The sequence below is a fragment of the Chaetodon trifascialis genome, chromosome 20 (assembly GCF_039877785.1).
Source record: "Chaetodon trifascialis isolate fChaTrf1 chromosome 20, fChaTrf1.hap1, whole genome shotgun sequence".
NCBI lineage: Eukaryota > Metazoa > Chordata > Actinopteri > Chaetodontiformes > Chaetodontidae > Chaetodon > Chaetodon trifascialis.
In genome coordinates this window covers 20,906,908-20,929,210 of record NC_092075.1, presented here as the reverse complement: position 1 = coordinate 20,929,210, position 22,303 = coordinate 20,906,908, and the positions used below count along the sequence as shown (strand labels likewise).

Genomic DNA, 22,303 nt, shown 5'->3' with positions numbered 1-22,303 from the left:
CCAGTCCTCTGAGTGAAAATGTTTTCTACATTGTAGAGACATCAGCACTCAAAGTTAAAGAAATCCAGTGAGTGTCTCTAAGTTACAGACTCTTCACATGCAAAATTCTCTGTTTCCTTGTTGGGCTGCAGTGGAGGCAATTTTATAAGACTGCAACTTCGGAAAGTACCCACTTGATTTGATTATCTCAGACTGTTAAAGCAGCTTTGAAATATATTTGTACAAAGGAGAGGACAGTGAATTTGTATTGCATCATGTCCACAGGACGAATGATGACAGCAAGACAAATGTTTCAGTGTTAAAATGAATACCTGGCTACTGACAGGCTTGAAAAATTGTGAATGTCTACGGACTGTCTACTATTTTCATGATACAGACAATAGATTCCAAAACATTCTTATGTTGTGATGCACAGATGAAGTGAGAGAATCTCATACTAATATCCATTCAGCTGCAGTCAGTTGTTTCTCTCTTCCCTCATTAAACTGACAGAGGAAGCCGAACACCCCTGGTTTGTTCTGGTCTGGGGACCTTTGTTGTATGGTCGACTGCTCCCTCTCTCTCCTCAGCTTTCCTGTCTGTATCTTCACTGTCAACCTATTCTATGCAGGTAAAACACTGAAAACAGAATCTTAAATTGTTTTTAAGTGCCCCTGCCAGATAAAAGTATTTCACAGCAGGCATCTGACTAATTTCCGGCTCAGACATCAAGCAGCTTTTATCTAACGGGTCCTTTTAAAACCAACTCAGCCTTTTTATTTGTAGCAACAACTTTCAAGACAAACAACTTCAGGACAGTCACAAACAAATCAACTCAAACACTTTTATTGTAAATCTTGGAAAAAACATGCCATTTGTGTTAGGAATTCTGAAGAGTAGTGAGTTACATCCAGGAACACATAGAGCAAGTATTTTAAGAGGTGTCCATAGTCTGTACAGTTTCCTCCACAACCTCCAGGGCCAGCGGGGTCACCACCTTTGTCAACACACCAGTGGTCCCTCTTTTGTACTTGTAGTCACCAGTTCTACGTCAGGAGAAAATAAGACACATGAAATAGTAAGTTTCAATCAAACCTAGGCCTGATCAGTTACATTAGACAAGCTTTTGGTGCAGCTTGTTTAATGTGGTTCCACACGTCTGAGAGTTCAGATTCATCAGCACAGCATACCACAACCAGATACAGCCATGCACATTAGTGATGCAAAGACAAGCTGAACAGGCGGTCAAATTTAGCAAAGCTGGTTAGTAGCAAATTCAGATCAGCGTGAGGGGCGGTGGCTGTTAAGTCTGCACTCTACCACATCAACTTCATCTGTACTCACTGCTGCAAGGCTTCACTCTCATTTACTCTTCAAGCAGAACAAGCAATAAAACAACAAGTCATCTAGCAGTTCAACAAGTAATGGGAAGTTAATGGCTTAGTGATCATGAGTGCAACGTCCCAACATGCTCTGTATGATGTGACATGACATGATGCATTGTGTTTGAGCAGAGGTGGAGACACAACAGCATCCACCTGTGCCGTACAAACTCGACACATGGTAATTGCTGCCATTCATCTTGAATTCCTAATGTCACAATCTGGAAAATCTTTTCCAACGTGCAACATGAAAATACATTCCAGGAAGGACGAGCATTTAAACACTGACGTTTCGCTGTTTATTGTATAGCTGCTGGTTGATTTTGGGTCAACATTGTTGGATTGTGCTCACTAAAAAATGTATGATTACAACCAGAAAGGAGGTTTGACAAACTCTGACTCTGAACCTGATGAACCCTGTGACAGGAAGCTCAAGAGTTTTGGGCTGTGTCTGAGTTAAGTGTTTGTGTGGTGAATAAAAAAAGCAACCAACATCGGGACTCTGATACTACAATTCACCATGGCAACAGATAAATAATTCTATTATAACCCTATGGATTTATAGAAATGTTAAGGCGTGTGTGGGAACTATTATGACATTATGTGTGGAGAAAAGAGCTAATAATGAACATTATTACATTGTATTGTGCAGTCCACTCATTCATCATTTACCAGACTTCCTTAACAGATGATAACGAACTGGATTCTTACTTATTTTTTCTATATATTCATTCAGCTGTTACCTGACAGATAAAATGCAGGTGGCAGCGAATGAGGACAAAATACAAAAATACAGCTCAAATAGAGATGATGTGTTAAGAGACCAACGATGTATGTTGTAACCTCAGTCTGGGATTTGCAGTTGAAAAGGCATCTTTGGTTAAATCTGAGCGTAAAAGTTGTCTTTAGACATCTATTTACATATGAATTGTTGTTAATTCACATTGGAGACTGCATGCAGCCTGTTTTAAAAAAAATCTGAAAGTCATTTCAGCTGCACCACAGCCATCCTCACTCAGAAATGTTCACATACTCTCACTATGATAAGAGCACTGTTCCATTAGTGCGACCCGTCACACCTGACAGCTCTCTAATGCTCGGATCAGACCTGTCGTGCAGCGCCACGACACCCTGACCAAAAGTCTAGCAAATTTTTTTGTCTTGACACGCCTGGTATGACATCTCCCACGACATGTTCCTGAGCGTTTAGCAGTCAGGTAACCATGGCAAAGAGGAGGGGGGGGAGGGATGCTGACATTGCTGCTGTCAGTTGGGACAACAAAAGAGAGGAAGACTTTGTTGAGCTGTGGCAACAGTACCCCTAAACGTTTCCTCAAGGGAGGAAGACGGAGTCAAAAAAGAAGTTGGTGAGAAATAGCAGAGGCACTTCATCAGCTGCTTCAGCCGCCTCCCTGATGACCTCTGAACTTGTGCATGACAGTGAAATAAGATGTGCTGTGATTAGTCAGGGTCATATGTGTCATCTTGCCAGTCACCTGACTGAGACAGAGCAAGACTTTATCCACTGTTATCGTTAGATCTGACACAGTGACCATTATCAAAGTCAAAAAAAAAAAAAAGTCATGCGGTCTGATCCAGACATAAGAGTCACAGTGTTATAGAGAGAACGTCCACTGTCCAAAAAAAGAACTTCATTTACAATGTATTTCGAGCTAAGGGTGAAACCGTGTATCAGACGGCTCCTTCAGGCTCTGTGGGAGGGGCGGGCAGAGAGAAACTCAGCATTTGTAGAGGACAAGCTGCCGGCCAGCAGGTTGGGTTCTTTCAGGGTGATGAACTACAGTACAGTGACTCAGAGAAAGTTAAGTGATCTCTGTTTCAGGAACGGAAAACTCTGTTTTCCCTAAACCTGCTTTCTGGAGCAGACCCCAGGTGAATTTGCTTACTATTGGTGATTTTAAGTCCCACAGCTCCAAATTAGTCAAGGTAAGTAAAACATTACACCCAGGTTATTTTAATATGTCAGGAATCAAAGGAAAATAATGTGGATGAAGAGCTGAGGATGAAAATAAAGTACAGTTTCACAGTTTAAGAAGCATCCCTTTTCTCACCTGACACCCTTCTTGTTGGCCTCATCATGGGGCCGGAGGTAGTCCACCTTGCCCTTGGTGATAACACACAGGTCAATATTGCTGCCAGAGCCCAGGTCATTAAAGATACCTGCAGCGATGGCATCTCGCACCAGCTGCTTGGCCTCCTCCTCCTGTGAAGAAACAACATTGATGCTCAAATGAAGACCAGTGTGCTATTACAGGAGGTCTGAATCACTTGTTAGAGTATCAAACTGCTTATAGGACTGTGTTGTGTTGCTATGAATTGCATGTGAGCGCTGTACTCACCTCCATGTTAGGCTTGTAGCGGTCCTCAAACACTGCCATGGCAGCCAGAGACCCAGAGCCTTTTGAAAAGAAGTCCAATGAAACCTTGCCAACATGTCCACATGATGTTTTTATATGCTACAACATATATCATAAGTGAAATAAGCAACGTTTATCAGCTAGCTAAGATGCTGGATTAGATGATGGCCATGTTCATTCTGATAATTCTGACAGAAAACTTCACATGACTTTGGGGCTGTTCGGTAAGAAAGCATGGCAGGATAAAGGTTGTCCTCAGGAGCTGCAAGTACAGCATTAGCAGGATAAGGTGAGGTAATTCAAGGGCATATGGCTCGTATTCCTGGAGGGCTTCCTGACAGAATGTGCCATCTATGTTTGGTTAGCAGAGGGAAGGTGAGCAGGTACGCTGGAGCTGCAGAGGGGTGGGTGGAGATAGAGGTGGAGACTATTTGCATATTCATAGCTGTGTGCATACTACATGAAGGCAAAGGGATACATCGAAGCCATTTTAATGCATGAAGAGATTTTTTTCATAAAAAAACAACTTCTAAATATGTAATTTTTAAGGAAAGAGAGTTTTTAGGGGTTTAATCAATCAATGCCAGAGGAGAAAGAAATGCCATGCATCTTTGCATTGCATGTATTGTATGCATTAACCCTTCTCTACTACTAAGGTCAGGCTCAGTTTCATGACAGAAACCTGATGTGTAATGATAGCTAGATAATGAAATAAGTGGACAAATAAAATTTCCTCAAATTTCATAGAAATGCTAAGAAGATACGGTTGATTAAAATAACAGCGTGGAGATCAAAGTCTCTGCTTTTCCTCACTGTAAACCCATCAAGACGTCAAGCCGTAACTGAAATATGGGAAACACGTAGAAACAGTGGCATGTTGTGTTTGAAACAGACCCATGGTGACGTAGGGCAGCTTGTCAGTGGAGCCGTGAGGGTAGATGCTGTAGAGGTGGGGGCCATTACAGTCCATTCCACCCAGGACCAGAGCAGCGCCGATGTAGCCCTGATACCTGAAGACACACACACAGCAGCATTTCATACTAAGCATAAAACATTTAAAACTGATTTTTGATTAAATGGCATACAAATTATTGCATCAATGTGATTCAGTGCCTCAATTTGTCATGTATTTCACTGATTATTCTACCTGTCAACAGCTTCTCATTTGTTTTTTTCTAGAAACATGCACCATATCCATACTGATTCAGCTTGAAGAAGGTACCTGAAGAGCATCTGTTTGAGCATGCGGTTGGCGGTGGCCACACGTGGCACCCTGCCTGTGGAGAGGGCGTGCAGCTCCAGGTTGGAGGAGATGATCTGAGTGGTCATCTCTGTGTCCGCAGCTGTTCCTGCTCCGCAACAGCTGGACAACAAGACAACACAGCAGTCTATCAGCTGTACATAACCTCAGCTCCAGCACATAAAGACTGAAAAGAACAAAACTGTACTAATCAGATATTCTCTTAAAAGCCACTATGAGTTGGATATATAAACATATCACCTAATTTCATCTTAGTTCATTTGAATACTGGTGCTGTCAAAAATATCGCATTATCGCATTATTAACGCGTTAACACAAATCAATTTTAACAGTGTCATTGTTTTTATTGCGAGATTAACGTTCGTTGTGACCTATCTACCATGGCCACTGCTAGTAACGTAAGACAAACTACAGGATCCGATTGTAAACCGGAAACAAAACAATAGGAACGCCCCACGTGTGGGTTTGGTCTTGCCTGCTCGCTAGCTGTAGAGGATTAGGCGAGCGGTTTGTGTGGATGTCAAGCGTGAAACACCGAAACGGATGTGAACAAGATTCTGAATGGAAAGTTTAGTTTCAAAAATTTGCCAGGTGGGACGACTGACAAGACCAAAGTTATCTGTGTGTATTGTCGGTGTGAACTGAATTATCAACGTAACACATCCAGTCTGAAATAGCACTTGATGGCCAAACACACGGCGAATGCGAATTCTCTGCCGCCTCCTTGTCTTGTAGCATATGGATGCTATTATGTTGAAAGGAAACTTAATAAAGGAAAGTTTAAGCCATGGTTTAACTGCACTATAGCCTGAGTCCTAGTTTACAATGATGTGCACTTTGTAACTTTATCTTGTATCACCCTGTTTTGATCCCTTGGAAAGGGTTGTTGAAGGGGCTTTTTTGTAACCAAGTATTTATTTTTTTGTCATCTGTTTATTGACAGTGTTAAATTGTGTGAGATTTGATTCATTCAAATGTGAATGACTGCTCAAAGTGAGAATGTTAGTGTGAAATATAACACTACACGTTGTTTTCAGTTAAAAAACATTTGCACAAAGCAAGCCTATCCACTTTTCCATGTTGATAAGAGTATTAAAATGATAATTAATGGGACATTTAGAATAGATAAAAATGTGCGATTAATCCCGAGTTAACAAGTTGACATTCATGTGACTAATCGTGATTAAATATTTTAATCAATTGACAGCACTATTGAATACACAAAGTTTGCATGTCAAACAACGTGAGGACAATGTGAGTCCTGAGCAAATCACCCAAAACTGTCAGATCTGAACAGGGTTTCAGTGTGCAGTTCAAACCTGAGCTCCTGTCACTTACTAAATGTTGGGGGAGATGTAGTGAATCTTGGAGCAGTTCTTGTCTGCCACTACCATGCCCTCAGTGGCTCTGGTGTCAGCTCCGAGAACAACGCCATCCTTCACAGGAAAACACAAATCATCATTATGCTACACTGTTATATATAACGCTGCCTACATAAGTGCTTTCCAGAAAAGTAAAAACAATACTTCTTCTAACAATTAGCCTGTCTGGTGAGACCTTCTGATCTGTTTCTAGCTTTTGACAATTACACTTCCCAGGTATATGCCTGCCTGTCTTGATTATGCCTTGGTAGCATGCACAAAGTCCTCCACAGTAAGAAAGAGGCCAGAAAAAAGCTGCATTGACCACTGTGTTCCAAGTGGCTTTTTGTGGAAGACTGCTGAGGGGGCAGTGGGTATGTGCTTGTGTGAAGTAAAAATAAAAACATTACCACCATTATTCTCATAATGTAACCACAGTTAAGCCCAGTTCACTCGTTTTAAGCAGCACTGTTTGTGTCACTCACCTTGAAGACAAGACCGCAGATGGTCGTTCCTGTTTTCCGAGCAGCAGGCAGGCTGCATCCCACTTTGTTAGCTTCCCCTTCCAAAACTGCATTTCTGAAAATAACAGTCATAAAAAAATCAACATGGCACTGGAACTGAGTGCCTGTGGCACTGTTAAAAACAAAGAGAAAAAAACAAGCGCAACCATTTCTACTAAATCTTAAACTCTGCTAATATCGTGCCCTGGGATGCACCAGATATGTGGAAGTTGTCCTTACTTAGGTTGTAAAGTCAGCATTAGAGGATTAGTTAGGACTGCTAGTTTGAAACTACATCAGGTGTTGAATTGGTTGCACCATGATTTTCTGGGAAATGACCTCACTGGCCTGGACAGTAAAGTCACTTGTCATCATAATAAGCTTCATACTGAAACATCTTAGCAATAAATCTTGTACACAGACCATCAGCTGTTCAACACCATGACTCTTCAGTTTGGGGCATCTCTGAGCACAAACAGCGTCTTGTCGTCCAGGTTCAGACCACAGTGACACCAAATTACTGCTAAATTAAGACGATGTCAAATCAATTAGTATTTCTTGTATTCAAACTATATTACGCTTTTGAAAGCTTTTCATTTGTCCATCTGGGTTCACTAACAGGACCATCTAGAGTTAATCTTTTTAAAGTATTTTCAGCATTTAATAATGACACAGTGGATCTAAGTAAACTTCTGATTACATTTCATTTTCCGCGTCAAAGACTTTTAACTGGACCTCTGGTGCACAACATTGTGTCCCCAACAAAACCACTTTTACACCACAGAACTATATCAACGTGAACATAACTAACTAATTTATAGCATAATCTTCTCACACAGTGCCTCCAGAAGGTATTTTCATCTGCATTTTGCGTAAAACAGTAGAGATAAAGTGACTTGAACTAAGATAGCGGGATGACTATCAAGCGAAGAAACGTTCCGTCCTCTTGTTTTCATTATAAATAAATAAATAAATATATATATTCAAGCAATGTACAATAGTATTTTGTTGCGATTCTAAAAAAAACATAGCTTATATAGCTATCTGTTTTAAACAGAAAACACTGATCATGCTCAAGAGCAGACGACAAGTGAACCTTAACGTTAATGCTAGCGTGGGGAAATGCCTGAGTCATTGTACGGATGCCTCTTACCACGAGCTAACATCACTGGGAAAACCGTATCTATACGCGCCTTTTTCACACAACACCCAGACACCAAAGGTAAAACATCGAAATCTCAGTGATGTAGTCATTGGCGCCTGATTTTCATTCACTAAAAAGCGGTTACCTCTTGCAGTTTTCGAAACTGAAACCCCCAAACGCTGGCCGTCTCACTGTCAATGTCGCCATCTTGGTGAATGAAGCTTTGTGTTTCCGGGAAGTAAAGGAAACGGCATTAGAGATGCTGCATTTGCGGACATCTTGAAAACACGTCCATTTGCGTTGTGTTGCGTTGCGTTCCATTACTAGGTCAAGCAAACTATTTTGTATGCCAGAAAAAGCTTTAGTATGTCCCAGTGCATAGTACGTCAAATGCAGTACGCCAGAAATACCAGAATGTCATAGTGCATCTGGTCGCATTCTTCACTACACAAGCCAACATCCTATTCTGGCTATTGTGACGCACAATCCTCAGTGCACCTGTTATTATCAGGTTAGTTGTTTTTTGGGGGTTCTTTCCTGCTTTATGTTGAAAGTTTTCCTCATGCGTCATCTTTTGCATTACTTCCTGTGTTTTCCTACCTCATGATTGTTTGATTTGTGTCACCTGTCCCTCATTTGTTTTCACCTGTGCCTCATTAATCTTCCTCCCTTCAGTCTGGGTGTTTCTCTTCGTCTTTGCCAGTTTGTCTTTGTACCTCTTGTGTGAAGTGTTCCAGCCTTCTTGTAAGTTTACCAGTCTTTCCCAGTGTTTTGGGGTTTTTATTTTGTTTGTTCTCTAACCTTCCTGTTTTTTTTCTTTTTTTTTCCCTTTTTTTTTTTTTTTTTTTTTTTTTGCATTTATGCACTCTATGCCCTGCTACTACCAGAAATACAGCATGTCAACTGAGCCGCCGAAAGCAGGGTTCATACAAAGTCTTGGCACCCATTCCAAATCGCATACTTTTCATTTTACTAAAGTTCCATTGTATAGACTGTGACAGATGTATGAGCAAGTGGGCCAAAGTTCAAGATGTTTCAGCTGTGTGAATACTGAATACAACAGTACATACTTTTCTAAGGACTAAAAGTATGAGATTTGTACTGCAGTCTGGGTTTCCATAGCTGAGGAAATGTTTCAGGCTGTTCTCATTTCTCTATTTTGTACCTCCTTCTCGTCTTACTTCTGTCCTCCTGCCTGTGATCCAGAAATCGATCTGAAGGATGTCCCAATTCCTAAAATGCATCTGACGGAGAGAGGAGGCTTTCTGGAGGGGCTGTGAGCGAGGATGCACAGGTGTATCGGGAGTCTTTTTGAGGCCTGTGATGTGTAAAAGAGGCTTGACACTCAGCTGAAATATACAGACAATGGTGGCAGGAGGACTCTAAAAAATCTTAGTGTAATCATATTCCTAAATGACCTTTCACCTTGATATTACATTGTTTTTATTGCTGAATGTAGGTTACACCCATTTCAACTGCTATAATTATGACATGACTGTAAGAGCAAATGTCAAATTAAGTCATCCACTCTCTCATTCCCTCTCACTCGTACATGTAGTGGAATTCAGAAATTTTACCTGACCTCCCTGAGTAATTATTCTTGTGAGTGGCTGAGAGCCCTTCATACAGTACATCTCATCTTGACATCCTGTTTGAAACCACTATAATCTTTCATACAATGATAGTCGAACACACTTGTCAAATCAATTTGATCTTTTTCTTTTCTTTCTTTTCATTCTCTAACAAATACTAACCTACATATATCAGGCCACACAAGTATCCATTGAGCCACTACTGGATAAACTACCAAAGAGCTTATCCTCAGGTCAAACATGGCAAATTCTTTTGCAGTGTCATTCCGTACCCAACCAAAGTTTTCCCTCTGACACTGTACATTCTCCCAGCACTCCTTCTGTGCGGTCACAATCATTGTGTCCGTAGAAATTAACCCAGTATTTTGCCATCAGTTGCATCCTTCTCAGTTCCAATGGCATTTCCCATTTCTATTTGCAGGGCAGGTATTATTTTGTTTTAGAAGCCCCACAGCACACTCTCAATGCCTGTGCCTGAATCACGTCTAATTTCCTTTTGAGCGACCTGGCTGCTGACCCATAGGCTACAGTTCCATAATCCAACACAGATCTAATAAAGGCCACATACATTCTTTTCAAAAATGAAAAACTTGCTCTAGCAAATCTGTCTGTTGCCATAGTAATTGCTGAAGTTACCTGCTTTTTCTTCTATATCCAGAGATGTCTGTCCCTGTCATTGTTTCCTTTATCCCACTGTGTTTTTCCAAAGACCTGCTTTTCCACCACCTGCCCCCACTTCCACTCATTCTGCCATCAAGCTGGAGACCGGGTAGTAATTGTTGTCTAGTGTTGTAGATGTCCAAACTTCTCAGCTACCACCTCCAGTCAAGGTATTAGAAACAAACGTAATATCTAATTTCCATTCAGTGCCAGTTATGTTTACCCTCATTCCTCTACCGTCATTCATACAGACCAAATCCCTATCATCCATCAAATCTTTAATTACTTCTCCATTTCATCTTGTTAGTCAAATTCATGACAAAAGGAGGCAAAAGGGTATGATCCATAGTCCTCTGCCAACAACTAGCTTCTTAGACTAGATGTTGTCTTAGATCTGTCAGTGATTCTGACTGCAATGACCGGGGGGGTGTTAAAGTGGCAGTCTTAGGCTGAGTTGTAGAGACAGAAATCAATAAATTATAATAAAAAATAAATAAATGAATAAATAAAAATAAAACCACACATAAAATAATAAAATTAGAAATCCAATCTCCATGAAATCAAGTAAAAGAGTAAGTAATCATAGATAAAGAGAAAAAAAGGGGGGGGGGGGTTAATTCATATTAGTATAATTGGAGGTGAAATAGCAAATCACAGGCATTCTTGGTACGATGATGGTGGTGGCACCAGTCCTTGTCTGGTCACAGGCAATTGTACGTTTAGGTCATCCATAAAGTGTAAGAAAGGAGTCCACATCTCAGAAAATTCCTCATCTCTACCTCTGACAATATGTCAGTTTCTCTAACGCCAGACTGCAAGACAAACCAATGACATTTGACTTGAGGCAACAAACGTTTATAATTCAGATTACCTGCACTCTTTTATGTGTTTCCTATTATTCCTATTATGTGCAATTTAAAAAAATGGATAAAGTCACTTATGATAAATATAACACACACAAAAATATTTTAACAGGTTCCCATAAATCATTCACTTCAATTAATGAATATTAGTACCAGTTTTTTTTTTGTTTTTTTTTCTCACTGTTTTCATTTTTACTTTCTGCAGTGGGTCAAGTGTACTGATGAATCAGATTCTGCTTCATCCCAGGAGATGGCCTGTTTTGGGCTGGTAACAGGGCTGCGTATTTAATCATTCTGCCATATTTTGTCCTTGAACAGGACGTATGCCAACTTGATGCCAGCTGGATATCAAGGTTGACTAGGAAATGGGCTCCAGTGAGGTGGAAAAGATCAGATAGGGCGCCTCCACACAATAAGATGGGTGCATTATGTTGATTAAGCCTTTAATTAAAGCAGAGTGGGCATAACAGGTGGTTGAAGGTGTAATCGGTGGGATCTCAGTGACCGATAACAAAGGTTTAATGTGCTCTAACCTGCAGGAAGTGTGTGTGCTTTCTCATCATCCACTGCCTTCATGTTCTAATTTTCTTGGATTAATTCACAAGCTTCAAATATCACAGCATGTATATTCCTAAAGGATGTGTTGAAGATTTTCAGCAAACAAGCTTGTTTCCCAAAACTACAGTTTTGCTCATGTGCACCTTTCAACTTCATCCCCGCTGGGCTGATCAGTGGCTCAATCAGAACTCACGTTTTGTGGCCAAGCATTGCTTAAACTACTAACCTTTTTTTGAAATTCAGTATGGTTATAAAATACCACATATGTATATGCTGAATTTTCAGGAAAATGATACATTGTAGGTGTAATGTCATCATGTAATGGTACCCTCATAAAAAATATCGTCTTGATTTTGAACATTCCAATGTGAGCATCAAAAGGCCACAATGCCACACATTGAAAAATCTAACATTCTGAAAGCAGTTAAAATCCATATGTGTGCATGAACAATGAATCACATGACTACTTGCATGTGTAAGAAGTCACTTATAATGACAAACGTTTGGTTTTTCAGCTTGTAACTTGACTGCTGAGGTTCATTCTCAGTGCGCTCATTAATTGGGTTTCAGGTTTTCACTGAGAGAGCTCTGATAAACTCAGGTACACTATGGAAGCTAAAACAGTAGGCTAAAAGAGCGTGTGAAGTGAATATTGGAATTACATTCATCAGGTGGCCAAGAACACACCTCCACATGAATGATCATGGTGCTCTGTGTCTGCTGGGTGTGTCAATAGGTAACTGTTTGCTAAAGTTTACCATATCAACATAAATGGTTATGATATGCCAATGTTGTGTTTACAGCTTGTTTCTGCTGACCCCAAGTGGCTGAAGGAGCTGTTATATCAAGCTAAATAGAGACCCGTGTCTAGAATTTAGTGGCAGCTAGTGGTGAGGAACCAACTGAATACCCCTCAAATCAAACCCTCAGCCTCAATACCTCGACTTCAGACTCAACCTGAGTGCCCTAACTGCATGCAGGTGACTTATACCACGTTACCAGGTCAACAACCCTGTCCAACATCACCCAGTATGTGAGCTGTCCAAATAGAGAGCAGAGGACCCCGAATTTATGAGCTGAAATGCTGGAGCTGTGCATTTTATTCAAAGGCATTTTGCTGAGGTACAACACAGAGCTATGTGTTTCCTGTACCTCAGTTGCAGTCTGACAAGTAACTATCTCACTTTGTCTTGAGGCACCATGTAGAAAAGTTATTGTAATGCATGACAGACTCTTAACCACTGGCCTTGAAATGTCATGTTATCTTGAGGTCCTGAATGCAAAGTGCTTTACCCTAACCCTTCCACAATACACAAACAAAATGTTCACACATAAATCAACAAAAATTTTAAAATGGCTTTATTGAATGCAAAACAAAATAATCCACAGAATGGGCATGTGAGCTGTAAAGCTGAAAAGAACAACTTTTCTTTTAGACTGTATAGTCTTTTGTGTCTAGTAGGGTCTCAATGTATATTAACACTGATGCAATCTGGTGACAGTGTTAAGAATGTCACTCTGAAATGCTCAGCGCTCCATCTCTCCCATAGCTCTGACCCAGGCACACACAGATGAATGCACTGAAAACATTTCATAGACTGGAGTCATTTTCAAGTTAATTTGAAAGATATTCTAATCACAATAAAGCCCAGCTCTGCTGCTGGATGTACAAGAATTTGACCTAGCGGAGCTCAATTGTGTCTAATTATAACCCATTATCTTTAAATAGCAGTCTAATATTTGAACATTCCACACCTGTACAAGAAGCACAGAGATTAAACTGATAACAATCGTACCATCTGATGTATGGTTCAAACAAACCTGCCATTCAGACGTTCTAGTTCCAAGTAACATTTTCTCTTTTCTAATAGTTTTTGTAAATATTATTGCTGAAATTAAGTTTTAAAGCTCAAAACAATATCACTGACAATCTGCTACTTACTGTATTACATATGCATCACTCCTTAAAGGTGTAATATGTAAGATTTGACCAGGACTTTGACTTCAGGCATGACAAAGTGATAGGCGGGGGTGTGGTGAGAGGTGTGGAGCAGGAGAAGAGGAAGAGGAAGGCTCAGCAGGGATTTTCACATCTGACTGTGTATTAAGGGTTTATTTCAACCAAACTAGAGTTGGTGATTGTTGTAACAGTAGCTCAATTTTTAAATGTTTAAAACTGACATTCTAGCCATATCTTACACATTGTACCTTTAATGCTCCAAGTGTGTGTGTGTGTGTGTGTGTGTGTGTGTGTGTGTGTGTGTGTGTGTGTGTGTGTGTGTGTGTGTGTGTGTGTGTGTGTGTGTACAATCCCAGAGCCCCTTCACACCCAGCTGCGCTTGGCATGGAGCATCTCAATGAGCAGGCTGTTGCAGGGCACCTCACCGCTCAGGTCATTGCAGTACAGGTAGTTTTCAGCGAGGCTGCTGAGAGAGCGTAACTCAGACAAACACAGCAGCAGATGAGCAAAGCGTCCCAGACGGTGAGAGGAGGTGCACAGTGTGTACTCCAGCAGGGCTCCTTCAACCTGCTCCTGCACACTCTCTATGTACTGATGGTCGTCCACCTGTTTCACATCTGGTCAGTGAGGGAAACAGGAAGTCACAACCAATGTACATGTGAATGTACACTAACAAAAACTTGTCAGACCTATTCATATAATGGAGTAGAGATCTGGGGAATAATAAAGTACCAATTTTGATCAATGTTTTGTTTCTTTTTTTCCCCTCTACCTAGCATGATTGACATTACATTTGATAATAAAACCCCTGGAACCACATCAAGAACCCTTGAATTACATATAGTTCCAGGAACTTTGGAGCATCAAAACTAAACTCTGAGCTGAGGAATGGTACAGATTAGGCACATTAGGAGTTGTCCAACTCTTTGAGTGAATGTAATAAATGAATGAAAAGGAGACATGCAGAGGTGGAAGACAACATGGACAACTCCACAGCACCACCACAACATGAACTGCTGAGTGTTTTATTGCTTATTATGTTTTATTGTTTATTATTTCTGCTTTAGAACATAACTACAGAGAAACTAACAGCATGTTCTTGATGGATCTCAAGCACTGGAAGTGCAGGAACTATGGCTGAGCAACCTCATTTAGAACCTGGTTCCTCTGGACCAACTACAGGTACAATCCTGAAACTATTCCTTTGCACATCGAAAAGATCTTTCATTGCAAACAGGCAGCAGTGATCTGTGTATGATTGTTTTCATTATTAGATACTGAAAGGTACCTTGGCCAAAAGCACATGTATGAAATACTTTACCGAGAGAACATCACATATGTCTGCAACTTCAAGATTCTTTTTTATGTATGAAGCTTTTTGGATAAAAATCATCAGTTATCACTAACCTGGGTTAAAGAGGATAAGGAACTTGATGCATGCAAACTCTTGGCGGTCCACCTTTAGGATATGGAGCTTCTCAATCAGCTCCTGTCCTCTCTGGACTAGGCTGGACAAGGTAGGACCAGCATGAGTGGCTATGTCTGACAGCTCCATCTAAAGCAAAGAACACACATATGTACTGACGTCATGGATGTTACACAAGACAAGATAATAAAATAAAAATAACATTATGGGTGTGGTCACATGATTACTAATCATTCTCAACTCTTCTGCATGGTCACGTAAAAAGATTAACATATTTTGAGAATATATGTTTTACCTGAGGAGATATTTTAGGGTGTGAGATCACTTCAGAGAGTAAGATATTGTACTTTGGTTTGATAACAGAAGAAGTTGTATGAAGAAGTGGTTTGTATCTCAAATTCTCAAAACTCCAAAATAATCAAAACTCCTATGAAACAGAACCACCAGCACTTACACAATAAATGCACATAGTAAGGGATTTATATGTGATGGAAATCAGATGTTTTCCCCTAAAGGTGGAGAATTCCCTCCTAGTAAATGCGATAAGTGGATCATGCTCACTTTAAACAACATGGATGCTGTCATATTTGGATCTGGATAAATCTCAGAGGAGTACAATAATCTAATGTAGACATACAGATATACATGTTCCCATGCTTTGTAGCAAGAGAAGACAAGCAAAGCCATGATGACTCACTTCCTGCCCAGTGGCCAGGAGCAGGCTGCCCTCTTTGCCGTACAGGACCTGTCTGGAAATGATGTCCAGGAGCAACAGATCACTCCAGCAGCTGTGCAGCAAATTCATCTGGTCACTCACCTTGGAGCAGAAAGAAAGCATTTAAAATGATTCAAGTACGGGTTCCCCTAATCTCAGCAAGCTCCCACCTACACAGCTGGCATGCTCACAATGACAATGCTTAGTCACCAAAGGTAAACCAAAGTAAAGTTATAGGTTGCAGCCGTGCACCATCCCTCTGCATTCTTTACCATGCAGTTACATGAACAGGGAGCCAGCAACATATGCCAATACTGTGCTGCAAGTATGACTGAGCCTGAAAACTCAGTACATACGTGCAAGTAGATGCCAATCATGACAGAGTTGACTATTACACCTGGGAAACCTACTGGGTTACAGACTGAAGACAGTGACGGATTAGCACACATCAGTTTTAAAACCAGACACAAAGACCTGAAAAAACAGCCATCAACAGCCACTGAAAGAGCCAACTGTTTCTCATGCAGTGTTAACACCTAAATGTTACCATCTCAGTGTCTTTGTGGATAACAAATGGTACGCGTTGGAGTTATATTTAGAAGGGATTGGCAGTGGTTTAATTGCATGCTAGTAGTTTGTTTGTTCGTTTGCTTGTTTTTATTCTTTCTTGTTTATATTTCATATGTAAAATCTTCAAAACTATCAACTCCAGCTGTCAGATAAATGCAGTGGAGAAAAAGAGCAAGTAGGAGGTCTCAGAAAATGGAAATGCTTAAGTAAAATACAGATATCTGCAAATTGTACTTAAGTACAGGACTTGAGTTACTGTACTTAGTTGCTTTCCACTGCTGGTAGAATAAGACAGATATGACCCTGCAATAACCAAATTAATCATGATGATGGTGGAACAACAGAAAGCTACATGGACATGGACACACACATGATAAACATACATATGTGTCTATTCTTCACTGTAAAACAGAAGAGGATGATGTGGGCTGAGTATGTCTTGTAGTTTGCTTTGTGTGTGTGTGTGTGTGTGTGTGTGTGTGTGTGTGTGTGTGTGTGTGTGTGTGTGTGTGCGTGCCTGCGTGCGTGCGTGCGTGTGTGTGTGTGTGTGTGTGTGTGTGTGTGAAAACCAAACTGCACAGGTGGGATTGTACCTTAAGTTGCTTGAAGAAGATGGATGTGCGAGCCCACTCTACGATGGTGAACAGCATCTGGTCAGCCATGAGGCACATCAGTTTGAAAGTGCTGGGGTTTCCTTGTTTCTCCCAGCCTGTCTGCTCCTGCAGGAGACGAGCAGTGATCTTATTTTGCAGCTGCAGTTGATCTGGATCACAGCGCAGGAACTCCATCACTAGCTGAGGCATCCTGGGACCTCCCGGAGAGAAAGGTCTTGAGTAAAGCTCACCTGAGCCAATTCCTGCAGCAGAGCTTGGTGAGCTTGTGCAGTTGTTAATGTACTCTGACTTGATGGTCCAGTTTGAGAAGGAGGTGCACTGGTACTGGGTGGCATGAGGTGAACTGGAGGGCAGGACTGAACAGAGTGATGGAGGCTGTGCTGTGGGTAGTGGGGCACCATGAAGAATGGGAACTGGGTGGAGGCCACTGGTACAGATAAAGCCTCTCTGAGTTGAGACCAGAGGTGAGCTGCTCTCTCTTCTGAATCCACTAGCTTCAATCAAAGCCTTTTTCTGCTGCTTGAGGGCACGATCACGCTTGTACATTGGACCAAACTTGTTTCTGCCACCTCGCATCCGATCTGCACGAACAGCTAGTAACAAAAATGGTTGATTTGTTTAGAGCGTTATTAGCTGATCTTCATAGATAAATGCACACACTGTCCTCATGAGCAGATAACCCCTTATGCTGCTCATTCTTGGAGATGAAACAACATCATGATGACATTCACCATAATCCGCAACATGCGGAGATATATATATATATATATATATGTACATGCACGCACACACACATACATACATACATATATATATGTATACATATATATACATACATACGTGTATACACACACACACACACACACACACACACACACATATATGTATGTATATATACATATATACGTGTATATACACGTGTATATATATACGCGCACACACACACACACACATACATACATACATACATATGTATATGTATACATATATATACACATACATATGTGTATATATATATATATATATACATACACACACACATATATGTATGTATATATATATACATATATACGTGTATATACACGTGTATATATATATATACACACACATGCGTGTGACATGCGTCACAACACCATTTCTTATTCCATACGCTCCTCACAGCCTCCTCAATACGTTTTTTAGGACTAACTTTGCAACAAGAAAACTGAAATGATTTCTCTGATATTTGGTGGTTCTAATAACTACTTCTGTCTAAGTGGATACGTGCAATCAATATTAACTGATGGTAGGCGATTTATTCCACAAACCTGTACGTTAACGCCCTCTTACCTTCCAGTCGCATGCCAACATGAAGACACTTTTGAAACCTGCAGAATGGACATCGTTTCCTTTGAGTTTTATCAATTCTGCAGTCCTGGTTCTCAGCACAGATGTACTTCTTGTTGTTTTGAACCGTTCTTTTGAAAAAACCCTGCGAGTGTTTGAGAGGAAGGACTCACTTGAATCAGGCAGTTCTATTGTCTAGCCGTTTACAAAACAACAACAACTGTGTGATAAGCTGTCGATCTAATCGGGGGAAAAACTATTGCAAAACTTATCTATCCAGTACACAATGACAGTGCAACAAGAACGATATAGCAGGAAAAGAAAATCCACCTTGCAGCTCTCACAGGTGAGCAGACCATAGTGGTACCCAGAGACTTTATCTCCACAGACTGGACACAGGTCCTCCAAAGCCACATCATGTCTGTACTCCATTGTGGAAAACGGACCTGCAAAAGGCAGCGTTAGACTGCTCTCTGTTCCACTGCAGTCAAGAGACAGTGACAAAAACACATCACTCTGAGCAAAATTCACAGACTATTAAAGAATATTTGGAATGCGAGGAAGCAGCAGCAGCTGAACGGCACAACCTGTGATTGAGTCTGAAACCAGATCAAATCTGTTTACTGCAAGTCTGCTACAAAGAAATGCATAATGGAGGTCAAATTAGCTCCAAATAAGAAGAAATGCACTCGGGTTCCTGTCTGGATTAAAGACCAACTGGATCAAAAAGAAAACAAAACAGTACAAACAGGACAATCATGTGGTAAATAAAAGACTATACTACCATATCATACTGTAGCATGTACTGACTGCCTTACCTGTTCGATCAGTGTTCGGCCTTTGTGAAGTACTGTAGCTGCTGGGTGTTCAGCAAACAGACATCATGCTCAGTACTCCTGCAGCATGTACCTGCAGATGTGATGTGGAGAGCAGTGAAATCTCATGTCATCATCCTGTGGAGGAGGGACGCCGCTCCTGATCCTGCTTCTGTCCCAGGTGCTGACCTGGTCTGAAGCAGCCAATGAGCTGTTTAATCACTGACTCACCTGTTTCTGTGTTTGGATACATTATATCTTCAGGGCTGTAATGTGCCTTCTCCTTAGTGCTGTACTGTGTAACAGCAGAATATAATGATGTCTATCTGTTGCCCAGTTGGTTGTTTTCTCCCTCCTGTTACTGTTGTTGGCTTGTAGTGTTTAAGATGATAAATCTGTACTTTGATTGCACCCTCATTCTGCTACCTGCCAGGTGGCATTATTTAATGTTACAGTTTTATCATTGCAATGGAGAACAATGATCAAATGAATGAATCTCCAGAGAGAATCCAGTTCAGTTGGTATACTGTCATGCCAGACAAACTGTAGTGATAACACATTGGCTTTCGTTGCAGTGATCAGCCTGCTGGTCTGTAACACAGGATTTTTTTTGCTGTACAGGTGCTGGTCATAAAATTAGAATATCATGGAAAAGTTGATTTTTTTCAGTAATTCCATTCAAAAAGTGAAACTTGTATAATGTATACATTCATTTCACACAGACCAACATATTTCAAGTATTTACTTCTTTTAATATTGATGATTATACCTGACAACTAATGAAAACCCCCAGTTGAGTATCCCAGAAAATTAGAATATTGTGGAAAAGGTCAATATTGAAGATATCTGGTGCCACACTCTAATCAGCTAATTAACTCCAAACACCTGCAAAGGCCTTTAAATGGTCTCTCAGTCTAGTTCTGTAAGCTACACAGTCATGGGGAAGACTGCTGACCTGACAGTTGTCCAAAAGACGATCATTGACACCTTGCACAAGGAGGGCAAGTCCCAAAAGGTCATTGCTAAAGAGGCTGGATGTTCACAGAGCTCTGTGTCCAAGCACATTAGTAGAAAGGCAAAGGGAAGGAAAAGATGTGGTAGAAAAAAGTGTACAAGCAATAGGGATAACCACACCCTGGAGAGGATAGTGAGACAAAACCCATTCAAAACTGCGGGGGAGATTCACAAAGAGTGGACTGCAGCTGGAGTCAGTGCTTCAAGAACCACCACTCACAGACGTATGCAAGACATGGGTTTCAGCTGTCGCATTCCTTGTGCCAAGCCACTCTTGAACAAGAGACAGCGTCAGAAGCGTCTCACCTGGACTAAAGACAAAAGGGACTGGACTGCTGCTGAGTGGTCCAAAGTCATGTTCTCGGATGAAAGTAAATTTTGCATGTCCTTTGGTAATCAAGGTCCCAGAGTCTGGAGGAAGAGAGGAGAGGCACAGAATCCACGTTGCCTGAGGTCGAGTGTCAAGTTTCCACAGTCAGTGATGGTTTGGGGTGCCATGTCACCTGCTGGTGTTGGTCCACTGTGTTTCCTTAGGTCCAAGGTCAATGCAGCTGTCTATCAGGAAGTTTTGGAGCACTTCATGCTTCCTGCTGCTGACCAACTTTATGGAGATGCAGATTTCATTCTTCAACAGGACTTGGCACCTGCTCACAGTGCCAAAGCTACCAGTACCTGGTTTAAGGACCATGGTATCCCTGTTCTTGATTGGCCAGCAAACTCCCCTGACCTTAACCCCATAGAAAATCTATGGGGTATTGTGAAGAGGAAGATGCGAGATGCCAGACTCAACAATGCAGAAGAGCTGAAGGCCACCATCAAAGCAACCTGGGCTCTCATAACACCTGAGCAGTGCCACAGCCTGATCGACTCCATGCCACGCCGCATTGCTGCAGTAATTCAGGCAAAAGGAGCCCCACCTAAGTATTGAGTGTTGTACATGCTCATACTTTTCATGTTTATACTTTTCAGTTGGACAACATTTTTAGAAATCCTTTTTTTGTATCAGTCTTAAGTGATAATTTCTAATTTTCTGAGATACTGAAATTTGGATTTTCATTAGATGTTAGTTTAAAATCATAAAAATTAAAGAATTAAACATTTGAAATATATCAGTCTGTGTGTAATGAATGAATATAATATACAAGTTTCACTTTTTGAATGGAATTACTGAAATAAATCAACTTTTCCATGATATTCTAATTTTTTGACCAGCACCTGTAATGATGCCCAGTGATAGTAATTGTTGCACAAGCAACAGGCCATCGGTCAACACTGGTGAAGCAGATAGTAAAGGTTCATTTCTGACATGAACACAGAACTCAGAAATCATCTGAATCTGAATGTCTCATATTTTTGCATCTTATTGTTTTTTAAGACAGAATGAAATAATTCAATGAACAGATGATATATAGACTATGTTTGAACTGGTGTGAACAAAGTGCTTTGAATGAGCAAAGTGTTTCATGTTTTCCATCTTTGAATTATTCAAAGCCGTTAAAGCAACATGCAATTTGAATGTTCAGGTTCCGGTGGACCCATTTCCGCAGCATCATTTTACTCCAACAACATATGAAATGAGCTTCACCTCCTTCCATACATAAATTCACAAATCTATATATTTTTTACCAAGTCATAATTTCTATTTTCTATGTTCTACCCCTGGCTGAGATTTACTGATTTAAAAAACATGACATTATGATGAAATTTGCTGAGGACATTGATGCTCCTTGAAGGAACCCACTTGTTTTATTGACCCCATGACCTTTATTCTAGTGCCACCCACAGGACAAATGCAGCAACTTCACCACTGCTAAGGGTCTAAATCTTAAGTATTCATTGACATGGAAGTGCACTGTAATTTTGGGATCGGTTTACTGGCTTTTTCTGAGCTGCGCTGTCCAAACATGTATTATGTAACCAGAGTTTTTAAGTCACAAGGAGTCAGCACTTTCCACAAACTCTTCAACATGCTCAGATCTCTGCTCGACACCCTACAGATAGAAAGAGGGAAAGACTGGACAGGTGTGTGACATCACACCAGTCCACACATGTGACTGCTGTGGGGAACATTATATCAGAGAAACGGTAAGAAGCCTGGACAAGAGACTGAATGCTTTCATGACCAGTAGATGGAGGTGTTGCATTAGACAACAAACAAACCCAGAATAGCACAGCTGTATTG

General features: G+C 40.8%; 2 protein-coding genes across 2 annotated transcripts; both read right to left on the bottom strand.

The window, feature by feature from the left end:
- Nucleotides 1-809: 809 nt before the first annotated feature.
- On the bottom strand, nt 810-8,242 carry psmb7 (proteasome 20S subunit beta 7). Its single transcript, XM_070988633.1, has 8 exons — nt 8,154-8,242; nt 6,847-6,940; nt 6,339-6,436; nt 4,962-5,102; nt 4,634-4,749; nt 3,722-3,780; nt 3,434-3,585; nt 810-1,025 (listed from the first exon to the last, which is right to left on the bottom strand). The coding sequence occupies exons 1-8, from the start codon at nt 8,213-8,215 to the stop codon at nt 914-916; spliced, it is 834 nt and encodes a 277-aa protein (XP_070844734.1). The 5' UTR covers nt 8,216-8,242; the 3' UTR covers nt 810-913.
- Nucleotides 8,243-14,004: 5,762 nt separating this feature from the next.
- Nucleotides 14,005-18,724, bottom strand: LOC139348602 (nuclear receptor subfamily 5 group A member 2-like). Its single transcript, XM_070988851.1, has 6 exons — nt 18,623-18,724; nt 18,296-18,437; nt 16,946-17,559; nt 15,765-15,884; nt 15,049-15,196; nt 14,005-14,258 (listed from the first exon to the last, which is right to left on the bottom strand). The coding sequence occupies exons 1-6, from the start codon at nt 18,722-18,724 to the stop codon at nt 14,005-14,007; spliced, it is 1,380 nt and encodes a 459-aa protein (XP_070844952.1).
- Nucleotides 18,725-22,303: the final 3,579 nt, after the last annotated feature.